Source organism: Ahaetulla prasina, chromosome 4 (assembly GCF_028640845.1).
Source record: "Ahaetulla prasina isolate Xishuangbanna chromosome 4, ASM2864084v1, whole genome shotgun sequence".
NCBI classification, from domain to species: domain Eukaryota; kingdom Metazoa; phylum Chordata; class Lepidosauria; order Squamata; family Colubridae; genus Ahaetulla; species Ahaetulla prasina.
The window spans coordinates 124,836,292-124,858,277 of NC_080542.1; the positions used below are offsets into that span (position 1 = coordinate 124,836,292).

Sequence of the window (21,986 nt, forward strand, 5' to 3'; positions counted from 1 at the left end):
TAACCGTTATATTCTCTAATAATCACAAACTGTTCAGAGGCTTTTGAAAAGCAAGATTCTGTAATGTGATTTGCTCCCTGTACCTTCTTTGAACTGACTATATCCTGTGTTGTATTTACACAAATTGCTTTCAGACTACATATGTAGAAAGAAAAATGTTACACAAATATCTGTACTTTATAAATACAAAATGTAACATTATTTGACCCAGTGGTCCCCAACCTTTTGGTTACCAAGAACTGGTGTACTGGAGGGCATTTTTTTCTGTGGACCAAGAGGGCATGGTTTTGCACGCTGCCTGGATCCCACACATGCATGGATGAGGTTTGGGATTATTTTTACAGTAAATAGGGATTTTTCTCTTTTACTTTACTATTATCAGTAATTTTAAATTATTGCAGGCTTAGTTTTTCTATAGAAATACATTTTTTTTCAAAAAAGGAAGATAAGGCAAGAGGAATTATGTTGCAATATGAAGTGTTGCAGTTCAAGACTGGAAGAATGCCAACTGTGGACATGTTTCTAATTGGTCAGATTTACAGAGTGTGACTCTTTATGTTCTTTCTTGACTAGTTTAAGACTAGTGGTCAAGAATTTGTGTGCTTGTTCACAAAGCCAAACCAGATAAAAACTAAAAGCAGCATAGTATACTTGCAAACCTGCATAATCTTAAGAAAACTATCTATTTCGTGCCTTGGGCTCCTTTGCAGTAGTTTTTTTAAAGTTCTGATAGGTCTAACAACAGTTACAGTCTTAACTCTCCAAATTCTTTAAAAAAGTGAAAATGGAGGAGCTACATTAAAACAAAGCGTAATGATAGAAAATGAGGGGAAGAGTTAGTGTTATGCCCTAGTTATATATAACACAATAGTGCATTGTATAAATCAATGCTTTCTGAAAGACTCAATGGGAGAATAAAAGATATTAATGACAAGTTGAACAAGCTTGACATTCTAGGAACCATTTTTTTCTTTTAAAAATATCTGAAAAATAATTGTTACTCCATATATGCTGAAACACGTTTGAGCACATTGCATGTCTATTCTAGTGGTTTTGGACCCTTTATTAATCAAATTGGCTAAAAAATGAAAGTCATAACCTCAAATTCTTACTCTGACTGCATGTAATTTTCAGTTTTAGCAATGTTCTTCTAAATGTTCCCCCACAACGCACCAAGTTGCATAAAAATTTTGGTTACGAGATTTCGGTTACAATACAAGTACGCACTTTATAGGGGAATGTTTGGGTTCTGGTTTTGGCCTAAAATCTGGATTGGCCAGGATGATAGTGCATACTTAGTGAAGCTATATTTGTATAATCAAGACCAAACTCCTCTCTCTCTCCACATCAAAAACATTCAAAAGTAAAACTCACATTAATATTTAAATAGCTTTTTATTCTATTGTCAACTGAAATTGACAGATTTTGATGGCTCAGAGGGCTTCAAAAATCATTTTGGGGTTCCTAGTATTGTGGGGGATTATTGGGTAGAAAAATGTGAAGGTTAGGTTGCCTTGAATAGTTGCCATAAAATTCATTTTAAGAGTTTTTATCCAGTTCATTTTGAAACCTACTTATAAATAAAATATTTTTATTACCTTATTTCATTCCATCTCACAGCCATATGAAGGACTACGACCTCAGGATCTTCGAAAGCTCAAAGATATGCTGATTGTAGAATCTGCTGATATGCTGCAAGCACCATTGTTTACTGCCGAAGCTTTGCTCCGAGCTCATGGTAATCAGAAACTATATCATTCAACAAAACTTTAATAACAAAATATGCTAATATGTTTTTCCTCTGCTTTTCTAATAAAAATGACAGAGTGTTATAAATGCAAATTGCTTAAACACTTTATTCCATTTTGCATTTCTGGTAATTTAACCCATTCCTTATGTTGCAAAGTATAAAATCATTTTTAATGTTGATAGTGGTGAGATTAGTATTTTAATGATCATCATGAAAGAATAGTAATTTTATTGGAGCTTGAGCACTAAATATTGGAAATCGTTTTCCTCTGAAGCGGGATAGGTCCTCTCGCTATGAAAGTATAATCTAACAGTTATGTGAATTATAGAATTCTTAGCTGCAAGAGATTGGAAGTAAGTTGAATGGTTTATTCCTGTCTTGAAGAATAAAGTATATTTGATCAGAATAGTCAACTTAATGCTAACAGTTGTAGCAACCTTCTTAAGGATGGAAATTTATGTCAAATTCTTGACTATTATTACAATCCAATTGATAATTCAGAATAATGTAAGATTTGGATCATGATTTGGTTTAGTCACTTTCTTTAAGGAATTAACTCAAATTTTGCAGTTTTAACCTAATTTGTTTAAAAAGGTTCAGATGATTTATCTCACTGATGTGCAAGGTAACATCATTAAAAAAGGGATCAGAGCTTGTAACAAATAAAAAAGTGTGACTGTAATCATGAATAACTGTAAATCAAACTCTATAAAATCTCAAATTCAAATTTAGAGCAGTTCATTTGCAAACTGAGATTATAAAGGACTGTTTCTTGATATATATTAATTGTAACTTCATTCATTTGGTCACACGAAATGTAAATACCTCGTATGTTAAAAAAAAATAGAACTTTTCTACTTTTATTTAGAATTAAGCAGGACAACTATTTAGCTAAGCAGAACCAAATTCTGTGATCTAAATCCTTTATGCAGATAATTTTGGAACCATGTAGCAGTACATACCTGAGATTTGGTTCTTAATTTTTTTATATACAATGGTTATAAATCGGTGAACGAAACATGAACAAAGAGAAAACTGATCAGAACTGATAGTGGGCAGGAATAAAAACACAGTTTTATGCTTTTGGTACCTATATATAAAATACAATAAAATCTCACAAATCAATTAATAAATTGTTGAACAGCAGCTAATAAAACTGATTTTCTCATCACTGTCACAAAATGTCAGGATGTAGTAAAGTGGTTCAATTAAAAACTGAACTGGAATAATTTGTAATAAGCTCAAAAAAACTAGACTTCAAGAGGAAATCATTTCTACTTCGGACAGCAATAAATCTAACCATAATATAGCATAACTATTATAACCATAATATAGCACAAATCTGTTTTGATTTTCTAAAACGAACACGTTTCTTCAATGCCTAAATAGCTATGGGTTATAGCTTTTAGGTTAGCTATAAGCTATATAAGCTAAAAATAAAGTTTGGTTTGGTTTATTCAGCACATACGTATATAATAGAAAAGTCATCTTTGAATTAAAATTAATTTCTAAAGATTTCTTAGACACAACCATATGTTTCCGTGACAACAAAATAAAAGTTTACCATTGTCTTATTCCAGAATACTTCCTTCCCCCCAATTTCTTTGAATTTATCCTAGCCTGCTTATGGTTTTAAGATCAACCAAGTAATTATAAGGTCAAGATGAATCTCCTTTTTTAAAAAATAAAAACAATTTTAAAAGTCAAATCCCATTTTTCTTTTAAAAACCTTCCTTCAATAGATCAGTTAGTATTTCATCAGACAGAATTGCACTTTGGTTCCCTACAACACAGTCTTGAAAGCTGGGAAACTGTTCTGAATATATTATTGTGATTAGTCCTTATCTTAATTTTTTAATTCTGAAGATTTTTCTTCACCGTTACATATGTCCATGTTTATGTATAAGAACTTTTTAAGATTATAATATCTATACTTTAAAATTCTATAACATTTTGTTGAAAAGTTGTTGCTATCCTATTTTCTTGACACTTTTTATTTAAGATTGGGACAGAGAAAAATTACTTGAAGCTTGGATGACTAATCCAGAGAACTGCTGCCAGCGTTCAGGTGTTCAAATGCCAACCCCACCTCCAAGTGGATATAATGCCTGGGATACACTTCCTTCACCAAGAACTCCTCGGACTACTCGTTCTTCTATCACTTCTCCAGATGAAATCAGCCTCTCACCAGGGGACATTGAGACAACTATGGTATGCTTTGTTCTTAAAATAGATTTCTAGAATGATACAATATTTTATTTATTAGATTTGTATCCTTCATTCTGTACAGGTGCTCAGGGCGGTGGTAAGAGTTTTCCTATTTTTCTCCCCATAATGAAAACCTTGTGAGCTACATTGGGCTGGAAGAACGTGTCTGATTCAGAGTCATTTTCTTGTGTCTGTCTTTGAGGGTGAACAAGAAACTCAGTCTCTCTGCTTCCTATCCACCATTTGAACTAGTATACCACACTAGCTCTCAATGTACAATAATATATTACTTGTGCAAGTAATATTACATGATTATGCTACATTTTCAAGTTGTTAAATATCTCACTGAGTCATATTTTAAGTAGTTGCAACAACATTTTTTTTTCTATATTAAGTAATAGAATGAAACCTCACTTTTGACCAGAAAAAATGTTGCTATTAAACTGCAGTTTTATTAGTCCTGCTTAGGCAATATCCTTGTATGCAGAACTAAACACATGAGCTGTAGTGAGCAAATATTCTCCTTCTAATTCTACATTGAGATGGAGGCATCATCAGAGTTTCAGGTCAGCTGTTGCATTGCAGTCACGATGGCCATGGAATTGGTGATTTACAGAAAGCACTTCTGACCATCATAAAGTAATACACTGCATCCCCCCCAGGTCACATGACTATATTACGAATGCTTGTCAATCTGTTCCCATTTATATATGTTTTTATTAAAAAAAAATCTTAATATAACATACAAATAGAAATAAAAACAATGGAGAAAAGATTCAGGTAAATGTTTCTCCTGTCCAGTCATTTCCAACTCCTAGGGACATTTCTCATCTCCGTTTCTTAACCAAGGGATCCAGCATTGTCTGAAAACATTTCTTGATCGTGTGGCTGGCATGAATATAACCAAAGTTATACAGAATGCTGTTACCTTCTCACCAAAGTAATATCTATTTATCTACTCGCATTTGTATGCTTTTGAACTGCTAGATGGGCAGGAGCTGGGCTAGTAACAGGACCTCATCCTGTGGCATGGCACTTATGTCTCAAACTTGGGCTCAGTGTTCAAAGTTCAGTGTCTTTAACTGCTGAACCACCACACTCTCATTAACAACAGAAAAAGGAGCTGGTGTAGAGGAGATAAAGTGAGGGAAAGAGAAAAGAAAAACAAAAAGCAGTGACTTCCAACTTCTTACGGTGCAGTAAAACCCATAATAGAGTTATAGCTACTTTTTACAGTAAAACAACTTGCTGAATGCCCCCAGTCACATATCTGTATTTCCGGTGCTTGGCAACCTGTTCTCATTTATGTCCAGTTGCTAAGTGCCCTGAGATCATGTGATCTCCATTTCCAATCTTTGCTAGTTTCCCCAAAAAGTCAATGGTAGGGAAGATTGCAAGCAGAGAGTACATTTGGATTTTAGAATCAAGCCTCTGTATACTGAGAGATTTCATCTCCCCTCTTTACCCATACAGGAGGACAGATGTCAAATCTGATAAAAATGCTAGTGAATGCCAGCATTGTGGGATTTTTAGAATGCTGGCATTTGCTAGCAATTTCTCTCCCATCCAGAGCCCTTCTGAGACTTTTGGAGCAGGGGAAAACGCCAGTGAATGACAGCATTCTGAAAGCATTTTGAAGAATTTGCTTTTATCTCCAGTGAGGCAGGAAGGGAGCCTGGACCTCCCAGATGTGTTGAGAGGTCCAGGCCCTCTCCCCCCTCACCATGTCCAAGAGGCCTTGGCCCTTTCCCAGGTGCTTTGCTTAATGATCTGCCGGTCATTTAATGATCACCACTGAGAGAGCTAGGTTTGTGATCATTGATCAAAGTGGTCATATAGTGTTTGACTTAATGACCATTTTGTTCAATGATGAAATTATGGGTCATAAGTGGAGGGTTATCTGTAATAGGGTAAATAGTAACTGTTTTTTTATATGGCCAGTATGTATAAATGCAACCCAAATAAAGGAAGTAAACAATTAAACAACGCTTTCTCATAAAACTTTTTCTTCTTCTCTCTAAATGTTACAGATGCATATGACAGATTATTCAAATTCAGATTAAGCAATAAGGGTACTTTATTGCCCTCAGTAAAAAACTGGGCTGTTGGAATAAAATCTACTGCAATTATGAGAAGTTGAAATATTCCTAAAAATCTTCTCTTTCTTCCCTTCCCTTCCCGCCAGTTTAAGACAAGGAAAGGATTGGGGAAGCCAAATTGGTTTAACAGCTGTGTGATTAATTTTTATGACTGCCCTTAATTACAATAGAAATTCCAATCCCAATTGTGTTTGTAAATCAAAGACTATCTACTTTTAAGAGAGGAAAGATGAAAACTATAACAGTGGAAATCCGTTTAATATTAATTTCATGACCTTTTTTGATTACCATTCTGTGAAGAGTAAAGTACTATATTTTATTTCATTCTAGCAGTTTTGCAGTAAGAGGTCTGATATTTGACAATTTACATAAAAACGTATTTTTGCTGAATTGTGATCAGTTCTGTGGCTATTATTGTGTAAGATGTCCTTGTAGTTCCATTGAAAATTTGAATTTTAGTTTCTATTGTATGTAATTGATATACTTCTATTGTATGTAGTTGTACTTACGTTTTTCTTGTATCTTTCCTATTTTTGTCTTCCTCTTACCTTTCAGCAATCACTAATTTTAACAGTCAGCCTCCTAATACTCTGGTACTGTAGACTATTACTATGTGGTCTTCCATATATCAGTGAGAACATCATACTTTTAATATGTCAAAGGGTTTTCATTATAATTGGAAAATCCGTTTGAAAAACAGTCCCTTTTTAATGCCCCCCACACACTTTCCTCTTTAAAATGAGTTATGGAATCATGTTTTCTCCATATTTGTCTTGTCAGCGTCAAACATAAACACTCTATTTAAATATGTATAAATGGCCTCTGTATAAATGGCTTTGGCTTATGTACCCTTTCATCATTTAAGCCATAACAAAAGGGAATGCTCTTGTTTTCAAAAGTTCCACAGTGTTCCAATTCCGGTAGTTCATTTAATAACTCTTAAAAGTTTGATAGTGCTGAAAAAAGTGATTTCCGACCCAGTTCTCACACCTATTACCATTGCATTGTTCATGGTCACATGATTAAAATTGAGGCACTTGACAACCAGCAGTTATTTTCAATGATTACAGCATCCCAGGGTCAGTGATTGCCATTTGCAATCTTCCCAGGGGTTTCTGAGAAGCAAAGTCAATGGAGCAAGCCACATTCATTAATGACTGCATGACCACAGCAAAAAAAAGTCACAAAATCAGGCATGACTCATACATCACTTAGCAACAGAAGTTCCAGACCCAATTGTGGTCGTACGTCAAGGACTACTGTAAGAAAAGCCATTGTTGGTTGCTATTATTAAGAGACTTGGAAAATGTGACTCACTGTGGATTTAAGAGTGCCACACAGACCAGAGTACACAGTTCTAGTAATTGGGTCCAAACCATTGAAAGCTTTATAGAGGTTACTCAACTTGGAATTGAGTCTGGAAAATAATGGGTAACTAATGAAGCTGTAGGGGAGATGGTGGCATTAAATAAAAGCATTAGTCACAATTCTTGCTACTGCATTTGGAGGACATATTGCCTTGATGGGCTACTTCACAAACTGAGCATGGCAGTAATCTGGTAATTTAATGTTAGCAGTGGATGCATTGTCTATATTAGATTCTCTCCTTCAGGGAAGAATAGAACATCTGATTTATCAGCCGGGCTGATAAAAAGCCTTCTTGTAACCAGTGTAAAAATGGCTTTTTCAGTGGATTCAGAAATATAAAACAGTGATAGTTTTCTTGAGTTTCTAAGCCTTGGTGAATATGATCTCATTCAGTTTAACTTTTCATCTTAAAAAACAAAGAGTAACATTTTATAGCATGTTTTTTGTTTACTGCTCTTTTGAAATACTAAAAATGTTTGAACCAATCAATATAAATTGTTACTTTTACCTTCCTCAACTACATCTCTTCACCACCACAACCTCTACGTGTTGTTACTCTCCCATTTCAGCAACATCAGACTAAGGGCAGGATGTAAATGAAATAAGTAAAATGGAAGAAATTAAAAGAGGCTGTGGATCAGACCAGACCATCTTAACATACACTAATTTTTAAACTTTTTTTTTATCTGCAGTGTGAAATTTGTATGTGTAATATTTCCATCTTTGAAGATCCAGTAGATATGCCTTGTGGGCATGAGTTTTGTAGAGCATGTTGGGAAGCGTAAGTACAAATTTAACTTTTTTATTAAAAACTATTTTGAATGGTCAACAGTCTAATTCTTGTAATTATATTTTTAAAAGTTTTGATATAAATGCTAGTTATCATCAGAAATAAGAAATTCTATTCATGTTGAAAATTTGATTTTAGTATATCGAGTACACCTTCCTTCCTTCCTTCCTTCCTTCCTTCCTTCCTTCCTTCCTTCCTTCCTTCCTTCCTCCTTTTTTCTTTTTCTTTTTCTTTTTTGTAATCTGTAGCTTTCATTTTCTGTAAATTATCCTCCCCATTAATGATGGTGCCTGTTTTTCCCAGCCTGGCTGATCACCATCTAGAAGGTGGCTTATTCTAAAGATAAAAAGATAAAAAAGATTAGATACATCATAAAGCAAGTGCAACAGTAAAAGAAAGGGAGAAGGGAGATCAAAGGATGAGCCTTTAACCAAGCCATAGTCTTTTTCATAAGACTGAAACATTGAAAGTTTATTATGATAAAAACAACCCCATGTGGATCTTTCATAAGTATATTCTTCATTTTGTTGACCACCTCCCATGTGGTTGAAAAAAATCTTTGGAACTACTTGTTTAACTATAAATCGTTGGATTATCCTGATGGATAAACTATTATTGAAAGTTAATTTTGCTCTGTATCTTTGAGGGAGTTAATATTTGTTCTTCAATTTTAATATATATTCAATAGGTTTTTGAATATGAAGATTCAAGAGGGTGAAGCTCACAATATTTTTTGCCCAGCGTATGATTGCTTTCAACTTGTTCCAGTGGAGATAATAGAAAGTGTGGTTTCCAAGGAGATGGATAAACGCTACCTACAGTTTGATATTAAGGTAAACTGTGAGATTATGAGAATGTGATTTAACCATCTGGTTGAGTTTATTATTCTGAATTGAAAAGAAATCACTCAGAAAGGTGGGCAAATAATTGCTGCTCCCTGGAACCATCAGAGTATTTGTTACTGCACTGGAAAATAGTATATATGTTCATTTAGCCATGATCCGAAGTACTCTGATAATTGAATGTATGTATAATTTAAAGTTATCTTTGGGCTTTGCATCCTATAAACCTTGATCAAGTCAGTCAGTCAATTAGAAAGTTATTAGCTGACAACAATTTGTCTGATTGCATTTATTTATTTATTTATTTGATTGATTGATTGATTGATTGATTGATTGACTGACTGTTTGCATTTAAATCAGCAATTCACTGAGAACAATAAGTTTTAATATGTTGGTAGAGTAGGTCCTAAGTTAATAAACTTAGGACCTACTCTACACTCAGTAGCTGACTCAGGTGGATCATGTCAAACTTTCCTATCACTGTAACATTTTGTTTATTAATAATCAAGTTTCATGCCACATAATTCTTGGGCTAAGTTTCAAATAAATAAAATTATTTAGCTTGATATATGTTTATTTTTATAGTTATTTTAAACCATGCTCTTCATAAACTGAATAAGGTTTGTATAGAAAGATTTAGTTCATAATGGAAATTAATTTCTAGTTCCGTTTTTTTAAATCTTGTTTTCAGGCCTTTGTTGAAAATAATCCTTCTATTAAATGGTGCCCTACACCAGCCTGTGAAAGAGCAGTCAGACTAACAAGACAAGGATCTAATACAACTGGTTCAGAAACACTTAGTTTCCCATTATTAAGAGCCCCCGCTGTGGATTGTGGGAAAGGACATCTTTTCTGCTGGTAATGCTTGTTTATTTTTGATCCTGGAATTTTTACTGGCTATTTTGGACTAGTTTTGAAAACTGTGTATAAGCATTGAAATAATTACCGGTAACAGTTTTGGGAGCATAATTCACGTTTTGTAAATATATTTTTGCATATTTCCAATATTCTGATTTTATTTAAATATTTTTAATTCAAAATTTTCAATAGTTGAATAAAAAATGAATTATCATATTTTAGTGGTCTTTGTTCAGTGCAGATAGTCCTTGATTAATAATCACTTATAACAAGTTATAATGTTACAACAGTGCTAAATGAGCATTTATGACTCGCCATCAAAGATCTGGCCATCCTAGCAGCCACATGATTGCTATCTGGGAACTTGGCAACCTGTTTGCAGTCAGGACGCATGATTGTAATTCAAGACTTTCCTTGCTGGCTTCCCACAAGCAAAGTCAGTGGGGAAGCTGGCAGGGAAGGTTATAAGTCACTCAAGTACATCTTCTCCACCCTCCAGCAACCAGCTCCAGTCCTGCCACACTTCCATTACACCTCACCAGCCTCTCATATACCCTCCAACACCCTGCAGCAGCCACCTTGAGCCCCACCATGCTTCATTACACAAGTGAACCCTACACTCTGGGACAGCTATCCCAAACACCTTCATATTCATAACACACTGGATCTTCCCAAACCCACTATGCTCATTTTGGCCTTCCATATAAATTTACATCTTCCACTTCCACACCCTATAGCAGCCATAATGAGCCCTGCTCCACTTACATTGCTTCACACTAGTTCTTTGCATTTTGCAGCAACCACCCCAAGCCTCACTATGCTGGGCCTATCTGCACTTTCTTATACTTGCAGCATCCTCTTCAAGCCTCACCTTGTTTGTGTTCTGCGACATGGGACCCTTGTGTATTCTTCTGCACCCACTAGCGAATTACCTGCCCATCAGTCTGCCTGTGAATTTTCTGGCTTTCCCACTGACTTGGCTTGTTGGAAGCCACTTTATCATCCATTATCCTCACCTAATAATAGTAGCTGGGATATCATCACTAATTAAATGCTGTCACACGATGTCACACTTTAAGACTACATCACATAGCAATGAAAATTCTGGTCTAAGTTGTCATTGTTAACTGAGAACTACCTGCATGTCCGCATATAACCAACCTCTGATTTATTTATTTATTTATTTATTTATTTATTAATTAAACTTTTATACCGCCCTTCTCCCGAAGGACTCAGGGTGGTGTACAGCCAAGATAAAAAGCAATAAATATACAAAGTTAAAAATCAATTTAAAAAACTTATTCAATGGTGGCCGAATTAAAACCGTCAAATTGACAAACCTAAAATACCCCATATAAAATTACAGAAGATTTAAAAATTTAAAATTAAAATTTAGAAATTTAAAAAGTCTAAAAAAATGTAAGGAATATATATTACCGTAAACGGATATTGAAAACCAGAATATTGAAAATTAAGATTTTTAACATTATTTTTGCATCAAACAATACACGCGTTTTATTATCTAAAACATTGGTTATTCCGAGCCATGCTCACATTTCTCTATCGATAAGGCACCTGTTATTCTTTTATAATGCATAAAAAATTTCTAAAACTGATCTATGAGGAATAAGGATAGAAGGAAAAAATATTCCTCATATGTATATGTTGTCGTAATATTGCTGTTTAACCAGTTTTTAAGTATTCCTTCCTGTTCCAAAAAACATGGTTGCTAAAACCTGCAAGATTATCCCTCTGCTTTTCTTCCTGTGGAGTTTCTCACTCCTGAGAAATAGGAAGTGATACCAATCTGCATGTAGATTGCAGAGAGGAGTTAATTTTCTGCAAATGATCAGAAGTATAATTTATATAACTCTCAAGTATTTTAGAAAAAGATGAAGTTATGTCTAAAAGGTAGGTGAAATTGAAAGAATAACTGCCTTTAATAATTTTGGGAAACCTAGTTCATATAACTTTGGCTTGTTATTTGAGAGCTGATATTAAATATTTGGTCTGTTTTTAACAATCAGATTGTTATAATGGTATTAGATTAGAACCAAGGAAGTTAAGATTCAAGTCAATAGTTAATCATGGCATCTGACTGAGTGGCTTTGGATCAATCACTTTCTGTTTCAGCCATTCTGTCTTTCTTACAGAATTGTCATGGGAGTAAAATAAATTAGGACCTCTTAGGTAAGCTGTCTTGAGGAAACACAGAATGTATATCTAATAGATAATATATAAGCAAATAAATTCCTGTTCTGACTAGGCTTCATTTGTGCTTTGTTCACTTCTACACTATATTATAGTTTCAGATCTTATCTTTTGGGTTGCTTAGAGCACTGTGTAGAGTTTACACAGTTCACCTATTTCTTCACTTTAGAAAAATCTCAATTTTAGGCACTTCAATTTTTCACTCCTCTTATTGTAGGACATGACACAAATGAAGGGAGCAATGCCTAAAGATATATTATGTAGGGGTAGGATTCCAATCCTAAATCTCCTTGTGCTTTAGATAGGATACTCTGAAGATACAGGGCTTTTATATGTGAATTCACAATTGGCCAACTTAATGAACTCAAGTAATAGATTTAAATTTCAGTTTTTTACAATTATTCTCAAAAATTCTGTAGCAAGTGTTTCATTTGTTTTAATGTGAAGTTTACTTCTTCCCTTATTCTAACTCTGGGTTCATTTTTAGGGAGTGTTTAGGTGAAGCCCATGAACCTTGTGATTGTGAAACTTGGAAAAACTGGCTGCAGAAAATAACGGAAATGAAACCTGAAGAGCGTAAGAATGTCCATTGTGTCTTTTTTGTCTATTTTATAGAAAATATGCAATGTGTTATAAGACTCATGCAGAGTATAGGGCCCACTGGTGCATGGAAACCTACTGTGGACCAGAAAGCCTGGACTTCTTCTCCCCATCCCTGCCTGGGAGACTTCTACCAGTTGCAGGGGTCCGTAGTGTACATGAATTGCTCCACTTGTGTCTTATAGGCCCGACCTTGTTATAGAAGCCGCCTCGTATCATTCTCGCAATTGTTTGGAAGGCTCCTTTTCCCAATCATGCAATTTAGAGAACGAGCCCTTCCAAACTATTGCCTTTGCTAGCTTTCTAGACTAGAAAATATAGAAAGCTAGCAAAGGTGATTGCTCAGAAAGATCCTCTTTCTAGAGATCACAAAAGCTGACATCATTCTCACAATCATTTGGAACACTCTTTTCCAAATCTTGTGAACTTGGAAAAGGAATCTTCCAAAGTATCATGAGTATGGTGTCCACTTGCAGTGTGACACAAGGCAGCCTCTCTGGAAGGCCATGCCTTGCATCGGCTAGACACACCTGCCAGTAGTTGCAAATAAATGCAAGGGTACATGGAACAATTTATTTTTACTGCTGGGCCTTGTAACTTGCAGAGGCCTTTTGGATGTGGTAGGGAGGGAGCAGGCTTGGGCTTCCTGTGTCACAGCAGCTTTGTGCTCGCTGGTGCACTGGATAGTCAGCTGAAATGGTGGGAGAGATAGGCAGATGGGAGAAGAGGAGGAGAGTTGCAGAACCCTTGCGGTCAGTGTCACATGAATAGGAAATTATAATTTCAAATGGTTTTCAAGTTCAATTAAATTCTGTGTCAGATTTATCTTTGAAATGCAAAGGTTTTTTTTAACATTGAGGGATGTCCCACAGGTGGATTTTTTTTAATGTTAGGTTACAAACTTAAAAAAATAGGAAGTGCAGTGAACCTTTTGTTTTAAGAAAAATATTACATGAACATTATATGCACCTAATATTTTTGTTTCCCTCTTCAAAGTTGTGGGAGTTAGTGAAGCTTATGAAGATGCTGCTAACTGCTTATGGTTACTCACAAACTCCAAACCATGTGCCAACTGTAAATCTCCCATTCAGAAAAATGAAGGATGCAACCACATGCAGTGTGCAAAGGTGAACAAATATTGTCCAGGGTTATGTCACTCCTAGACCCAATGTCTAAAGAAAAATAAAAAGAACCAGAAGATATATTTAGTGTTTTCAGAAAGATAGGCACAGTTGGACCAAGCCATATTTTAGGGTAGAATGCTGTTATAAAAGGCAACATTTATCTAAATCACATTCTAGATAATAATTTCAGATGACTCATAGTTAATAATCATTTATCAGTTTTAGACTTTGTTAAAGAATTGATAAAGACATATTACTGAAGACATCATCACAGATATAATTACATTTTTAGCGTAGTATAGTATATCAGAATACTGTATGTATATCTTTTCCTTTCCTAGTGCAAATATGATTTCTGTTGGATATGCCTTGAAGAATGGAAAAAACATAGTTCTTCTACTGGAGGATATTATAGATGTACTCGCTATGAAGTAATTCAACACGTAGAAGAACAATCTAAAGAAATGACAGCAGAGGTAAGAAAATGATTTATTTTCAGGAATAGATCATTATCATCATCATTATATGTTATTCTCTTGCTTTGAATATAATGGCTGATTCCATACATTGTTCTAAGCTGTGATTATTTAACTCATAGGTAGACATTTAACATTAGGTAAAAGTATCATGTTCAGCTGAACTAAGATGATATTAAATCTAACCTTAAAAAGTATTTTTGTTAGTTAAGTATTCATAATCCATCTGTTTCCAAAATATATGTAATATGAGCTTCATAAACATTCTTCATCCATGTCTTCTGTGCATATCAGAAATTTAAGCAAAGGTCAAACTCAGCAGTAATTGAAAGCCAGCCAATTTTCTATCAGTATCCAAAAATAAAGGTACAGAAAACAGATGTGAAGTGAAAGATTAAAGCCCTTCTTGTAAGTGAGAGGAACTGTTTTTGAAAATCTGTTTCATATGTAAGCCAGAATATCACTTACCAACAACCAAATTTGATTTACTGGTTCATAATAGTAGCTGCATTACTTTGACTGGGAAAAAAACCCCTTAATAGTTCAGTTCATTAATTGCAGCATGGGAGTGTTGATATATATTTTGAGTTTGTTAAAATGTCCTACCACCTGCATTATATTGAAAGTGGCAATATAGAAAAAAGGTGAAGGAGGCTTCAGTTTTAAGACACCTGCCCCCTATATTGGACTACAAAAGAAAAAAGAGACTTTGAATTTTCGTAGTCAGCAAGTGTCTCTTGTAAACTATTCAGCCAGAATCTCTAGTTAATAAGTAGATGGGGCCTAACCTGATCTTTTAGAATACCACTTTTATAATGAAAGAAATAATTATGGAACAGCTATTCCCTCTCATTTTAGAATGGAGTGAGCATTGTATTCAGACAGAATCAACACATGTTTGGCCTCATTTGACTTAAAACCCAAGTTCTAATTTAATATAACACTTCAAGTATATCATGAGTTTCTTTGATTCAAAATTGATTAACTACTCTATTTTGTCTGTTGAATTCAGATGACTAATTTATTTGTTCAATATTCCTTACTCTGTGTGAGTATATTTCTATTGTACACAATTTAAGAACTCTGGAATATTTCGTCTTGCTTATGAGAAAAATTTAAAATTTGCTTTTTTATTCATGTAACTTTTTTTCAGGCTGAAAAGAAACACAAAAGATTTCAAGAACTTGACAGATTTATGCACTATTATACAAGATTTAAGAACCATGAGCTCAGCTATCAAGTATGATTACAAATATTTGTGTTAAATCAGTTTCTAACTTTATTTGTTCAAAATACAAAGTTTTCATTATTGTCTTCATTTTATTTCTTTTAGTTGGAACAGCGCCTTCTCAAAACAGCCAAAGAAAAGATGGAGCAGCTGAGTAGAGCCCTTGGTGGATGTAAGTGCCTTTTTTTTTTCTACAGTATGGTCGAGGACTCAGAATAATATTCTTGTATTAATTTAATTGTTTTTGCCAACTATGTTTGATTAATGATCTAATACATTATATTAAATATAGCAGAGCATTTTAGGCGTGTTTGAAAATATGCCATATTCTCTGCAACAAAATTATAACTAAATCTCATTCTAAATCTCTTTGATATACAATATACTAGCGTCAAGCGGATGCATTTCCTGCATTTCTCTTTGAATTGATGGTTCAGTCTGAACGGAACCCAAAGTATTTTTGCCCAGCTAAATACTCCCTTTTTATATTTAAGGAAGCATTGTTCTCTAGATACATCTGTCCTTTTTAAGATAAGGTAAAGGATTTTCTTTTGTGTCCATCACATCATTATGCATGGATATGAGGAAAGGCATTTTTAGTTGCAGTGCTGTTGTTTCCTTCCCAGTCCCAAGAGAAATTTTGGATATTTACCAAAGATTTGGTCTGAACAACAACAGGTTAGAACTTACTCTGTTTTTGTGCCGGTTGTTTATGGTTTTATATAGTAACGTTAATATTCTGCCAGCCTTTATTGCTATAAAAAAAGTTATAAATATTTGAATGAAGAAATAAAAATAATCTCTATTAAGAATATAATTAGAATTTACAACTTATTTACTCAAAAGTTTTTTCACTGAATTCAAATTTGTATGGTTTGGGGGTATTTTTAATGCATTCTTGTATCTATTTTTATGTCTAAAAATTCTGCTACTGTTTCTGTGGTTTTATTTTTAACAACATGAAATCTTAATAGCAAGTCACTAAAAAGAATAATAGTATTAATAGAAAAATAAGAATTATATATCTGTAAGAATTGTTCACTTTTCAGTCACAAAACTAATTATCATGTTTATATCTTGAAATATCTACTTTGGATGGCTATCATAATCTAATTTTACTAATTGCAGAAATCCGAATACAGTCAATACGAAAGTTACTTGCAAGTATTTTTTTTTATTTGAAGGCTGAGAAACCATTCTAATTTTATACTATATTAATAGTTTTTGTTTAATTCAGAAGAGACCTTATGCTTGCTGAAGTAGTTTTTTCAGGAACCAGAAAAATAAACATTTACTTGCAATATCCGAACATATCTTGCAGCAGAAGGAAGTTGTCCTGATACCACATTCATTGAAGATGCAGTACAAGAACTCCTCAAAACTCGACGGATTCTGAAGTGTTCTTATCCTTATGGATTCTTTCTAGAACCAAAAAGCACAAAGAAAGAAATATTTGAACTGATGCAGGTAAATATATTACCCCGTGGTGGCCCTTGTCCTGCAATTCTTCTTTATCAAGATTTAGACAAAGGGATTCCGTGCCTATATAGCCAACTCAGAAAATAGCAATTCCTATGTTGTTGTTTTTGTAAGTGTGCTACACTAACATACTATATATAGGTGACATACATCTGAATATATTATGTTCAGTATGCACTTAAGTAGAACTCTCAACAGAATCTTCACTACTCTTCTGATTGCCATAGCAGTGCCCTTATCTGTTATTCCCCTTTCAGCATCTTTGCATCATGATGTTGGCATGGCCAACAATTCTAGCCCTGCATTCTCTTTTGAATACTTTTTAGAAAATACTAGGAAAGTGGTGAGTTTTGTTTGTTCAATCTAAGGACATTTTGCAAAATTACACCTACACAATCAGGTATTTTACTATGCAACCTTTACTATGCAATAATTCCAGTAGTGGGTTACTCCCGGTTCAGTGCAGTTCTATAGAACTAGTAGTAAAACCGGCAGTAGGCTTCACCCACCTGCCACAATGTCATCATGGGTGATCTGCGCATGCACAGAAGCACATGTGAGTGAAGCGAGAGAGCGTGCACTCTCCTGTTGCAAACCAATAGTAAATGTAAGTAGAACCCACCCCTGAATCATTCCATACAGCTTAAAGCATTAGTTTGAGCCCTATCTACTACGCCATCTTTCAAAAAGTTTCCTGAGCTATTCACGGCTCACAGACTTCTCCCAATTGTTCTACCATCTCATAATAAAAGATCACATAGGAAGACAATGCTTCAGTGCTGCTTGGATCTGTGCCACTAACCTTAACTAGTTGCTTGAAAGGAAGACTCTGACCTGAGACACTTGGATTGCCCAGGCATTCTGAACCCCATGCTTCTCAAGCCATAATTTGATAAACTAGTCATGCCTTACAAACACATTTATTTTATTTACGGCCAATGTTTTGATTAATTGTATTGCAAATACTTTATTTGTCAGTTGCATGGGGGGGGGGAATCGACTTTTGATAGATTTGGCATTATAGAAATATAATAAAAAAAACCGTTAACAATAGAAAATAAAAACTTTGCTTGTCCAAGGGGCTATATAAAGATTCCCTTGACTCCACTTTACTATATATTTTATTCTTAGAATAGAATATATATATATATATATTTTGGCCAAGTGTGATTGGACACACAAGGAATTTGTCTCAGTGCATATGCCCTCGGTGTACATAAAAGAAAAGATACTTTCATCAAGGTACAACACTTACAACACTTAATGATAGTCATAGGCTACAAATTTAAAACTTAATGATACAACACTTAATGATAGTCATAGGCTACAATTAAGTAATCAGGAAACAATATCAATATAAATCGTAAGGATACAAGCAACAAAATTACAGTCATAAGTGGAAGGAGATGGGTGATTTAATATATTTTTATCAATATAGTGTAATTGTTAAGAAGTTGGATTAGGGCAGTGATGGCCAATCTTTTGGGCTCAGCACATCAAAAATTCAGGCTTGACCCTGCTAATGTGTTACACCCACCCCTCTGAACAATACAGAAACAATTCTCTTATCTTCCCAATCTCCAGTCTAAGCCACCCTGGACAGTGGCACTCAGCAGCAGGGTCAAAGCTGTGCTTGAAGTAGATACCCACAATTTAATTTCAGCCCCAGAGCCACCAATGCTACTCCAAAAGACTACCTTACACTGTTCCCAAAGTGCTTCAGCCTGGGGAATGGTGGGATAACTCAACATTTCCCAGGATCTGCTATGAGCTGCTTATCTTCAGCTGATGTTCTTTGTGACAGATGTTCTGTGGCCTATTCAAGGCTGCTCTGGGTGACATGAACACTTTGATCTTGATGTGACTTTGAAGAATGATGTTCTGTGGCCTATGCTGCTTCTGAATATCATGCAAAAGCACATCTCATTCTTGCACAATTTTTGGAGGTTCAATTCTGGTATGACTTCCAGGGTACATGGAGGTTATACAAGAACATTCTTGTACAACCTGCAAAAATTGTACAAGAACAGGGACATTTTTGAGAATAGTTGTTGGCGAATGCTGGCATGTCACCCAAAACATAGTGGCGTGTCACAAGTTCACCACCATTGCCTAGGTCCCAGGAGTATTATGAAACAGGTTCAAATCTAACTTCACCCATAGAAACTCACTAGGTAAGTTTGAATCAGCCCCATTCTCTCAGCCCAGCCATTCTCATATATTTATATTTCTAAGCTAATTTAACAACCTAGATAAATATGAATCTAACACAGAATCCAGATATGTGCATTCACAAATGTGCAAACAACAATTATAGTTTAGTAACCAGCTTTTTTCAGCTGATATAATTTTATGGCTTTAATAGATTGAACCTATCATTTTACTGGATTTTTCCCCAAATTATTTTTTCTACATTGTATTAATAAATTATAATCTACATTAAATGGATATTCTTCTTATAGAAGTCATTCAAGACTACTTTTTAAAAGAAATAAATGCTCTTTAAAATGTTAATTTCAAAAGGATTACACTTATTAGACTCCTTGGGGTGTTGCTGCCAATCTAAAACTCAAAAGATTTCTTATTTTTTTATTGGTATTTTATTGGTATAGTAAAAAGTGCATTATTGCATGTGTTGTAATGCTTCCTGCTTAATATAGTTTTATATAGGATTATATAGTTATAAAATAGTAAGCCATAGAAATCTCAATTTTTTATTGGAACCACAGATTCCAGTAAAATTTAATTTTAGTTATATCCCTAACCATTATAATAAGGAATGCATATATTTGTATCTGTCTTCATTATTGATTATATATCTGGCACATATATTTTCACCTTGTAAAGTGTTGGTTACAATACTATTTTTCTATTGTAGACAGACCTTGAAATGGTTACAGAAGATCTTGCTCAGAAAGTGAACAGACCTTACCTTCGTACTCCCCGCCATAAAATCATCCGGGCAGCTTGTCTTGTTCAACAGAAGAGGCAAGAGTTCTTAGCTTCTGTAGCCCGTGGAGTTGCTCCTGCTGATTCTCCAGAAGCTCCAAGGCGCAGGTAATCCCATAAAATAGAGATTTGACCCCAAAAGAAGTACAGTTTGTAAGTACCAAGTATGGTAAGCCTGTCTTACAACCTTGTTTGTTGAGAGTAAGGTTTAGTAAACTGATGATGTCCAGTTGTTTTGGACTGCAACTCCTTACATTCTCTTAACATTGCCAATACTAGCTGAGTTGATGCGAGTTGAAGTATAAAACATCTGGAAAGCATCAGGCTGCCTATCCATGATTTAGAAAAATAGAGCAAATAGTTCTCAAAGGTTTGCCTTGAATAATTCATTTAAAAAAAATATGAACTTGGATTAATCATTCCATTGCTTAATTATTTTAAGTCAGAGGTGCATTGGTGCTTGTGACTAAAATTAAAATAAGGAGAAGAGTTATGCATGTTCCATTTTTTTAGAAGTGAGAGTCCAGAATTGTCCTTAGAAACTTTGAAGTAAAATGTATATGAAAATGCCTCTACATATATGTGCTGTGTTATGAAACACAGAATTTTATTTGTTGCCTTTTGAATAGCTGACCTTTTTTGATGAGTACAGAATCATGCCAATACCACGAATTAGAGCCCTGTGGCATTTGTAAATATACTAGATAGTCTGATTAACTTATTAATTGCTCTAACTCTGCTGATATCTCACAGAGCATTAAAAACCTGGTTTTCTCATGGAGCCTGGGGCCCTGATAGCAAGGGTATACCTGTGTAATGGCTTCTTTGAATGTTTGTAAGCCTTCTCAAATGCTATTTTTATATCATTTTTGCTACTTTTAACTCTGGTTTTCGCTCTTTTTAATTCGGAACTGCCCAAATTCATATTTATGAAATGGACAGTTTATACATTTAATGCATAAATTTTATTCTCATAATAAATGATCATATTAAATCAAATATTTTATACCAAATGTTATTTATAGGGGAAGAAAAACATTTATTTTCTGTATTGTATTTTTTATACATTCTATTTATTTTATGGTAAGCTGCCTAAAGTCGCATATGTGAGATGGGCAGCTATATAAATAAATTAAATAAATGTGAAAGTAGTACCTTGAAAATAGAATTACACATGAAAATTAATCATGATGACAGAGAAAACATGATACACTTTTAAATAAACAGCAAAAAAAATAGGTTAATGTATTCTTCTCGAACTGATTCAGAGAAGAGATTACTTCAACCACTCATTTTCAGCACAAGGCATAGAAGGTTGAATTGTAATTTTTGATGTTTCTGATTCAAATATTGCATTAGACTGTCAGGTTCCTAATGTAGCCATTAAATCCATTCTAACTAAATGTGTATGGTATACCTTTTCATGAGGCATTAGGGGAAAATTTCCTCCATGATCCAAAGATCCTTGACCTTCTTTGCCTTCAAGAAGGCAGGATGTAAGGCTGGATGTTGCTGAATTGTTTGGTTCCATTTCCTTCTCTCCCACACCATTAAAATTTGTTTTAATTGTTCTACTATTGTAATCCTTGCTAGCTGCCCAGAGACTTTATTAGTAGCCAAGAAAGTTGAAGTTATAAATAAATAAATGTTGCTGTTATTGGCCAACTAGGAAGTATTAGCACTAGCTACCCATGCTTCAACTGAAAAAGTTGGTGGGATTGGATTGAGTGGGATATGGTTTTGTGTCCATGCAATGAATGAATGTTTAGATTAATAATATGAAATCTTGACAAATTTTTAATTTTCTTGGCTTATTAACGCTATTAAAATTATATAGCTAATTAGCAAATAACTTTTCAATTGTCTGGTTGAGGGGAAATTGTTCATAGTTAATTCTGTTCTCCAATAACGAAGTATGTTTAATTTATAGCTTTGCTGGTGGAACATGGGATTGGGAATATTTAGGATTTGCATCCCCTGAGGTAATTTTTGTCATTTTTAGTT

At 34.3% G+C, this 21,986-nt stretch overlaps 1 protein-coding gene across 8 annotated transcripts in view; it reads left to right on the forward strand.

Annotated features, from left to right (window-relative positions):
• Positions 1–21,986, forward strand: part of ANKIB1 (ankyrin repeat and IBR domain containing 1) — a 51,628-nt gene that overhangs the window by 16,482 nt on the left and 13,160 nt on the right. For all 8 annotated transcript variants that reach the window (XM_058180843.1, XM_058180842.1, XM_058180847.1 and 5 more), the window contains 13 exons: positions 1,621–1,738; positions 3,753–3,961; positions 8,118–8,206; positions 8,904–9,048; positions 9,749–9,915; positions 12,614–12,702; positions 13,723–13,853; positions 14,192–14,326; positions 15,480–15,566; positions 15,660–15,726; positions 16,876–17,021; positions 19,912–20,090; positions 21,913–21,964. In XM_058180843.1, coding sequence (XP_058036826.1) covers positions 1,621–1,738; positions 3,753–3,961; positions 8,118–8,206; positions 8,904–9,048; positions 9,749–9,915; positions 12,614–12,702; positions 13,723–13,853; positions 14,192–14,326; positions 15,480–15,566; positions 15,660–15,726; positions 16,876–17,021; positions 19,912–20,090; positions 21,913–21,964 — 1,614 coding nt within the window. The remainder of the gene's footprint in view (positions 1–1,620; positions 1,739–3,752; positions 3,962–8,117; positions 8,207–8,903; positions 9,049–9,748; positions 9,916–12,613; positions 12,703–13,722; positions 13,854–14,191; positions 14,327–15,479; positions 15,567–15,659; positions 15,727–16,875; positions 17,022–19,911; positions 20,091–21,912; positions 21,965–21,986) is intronic.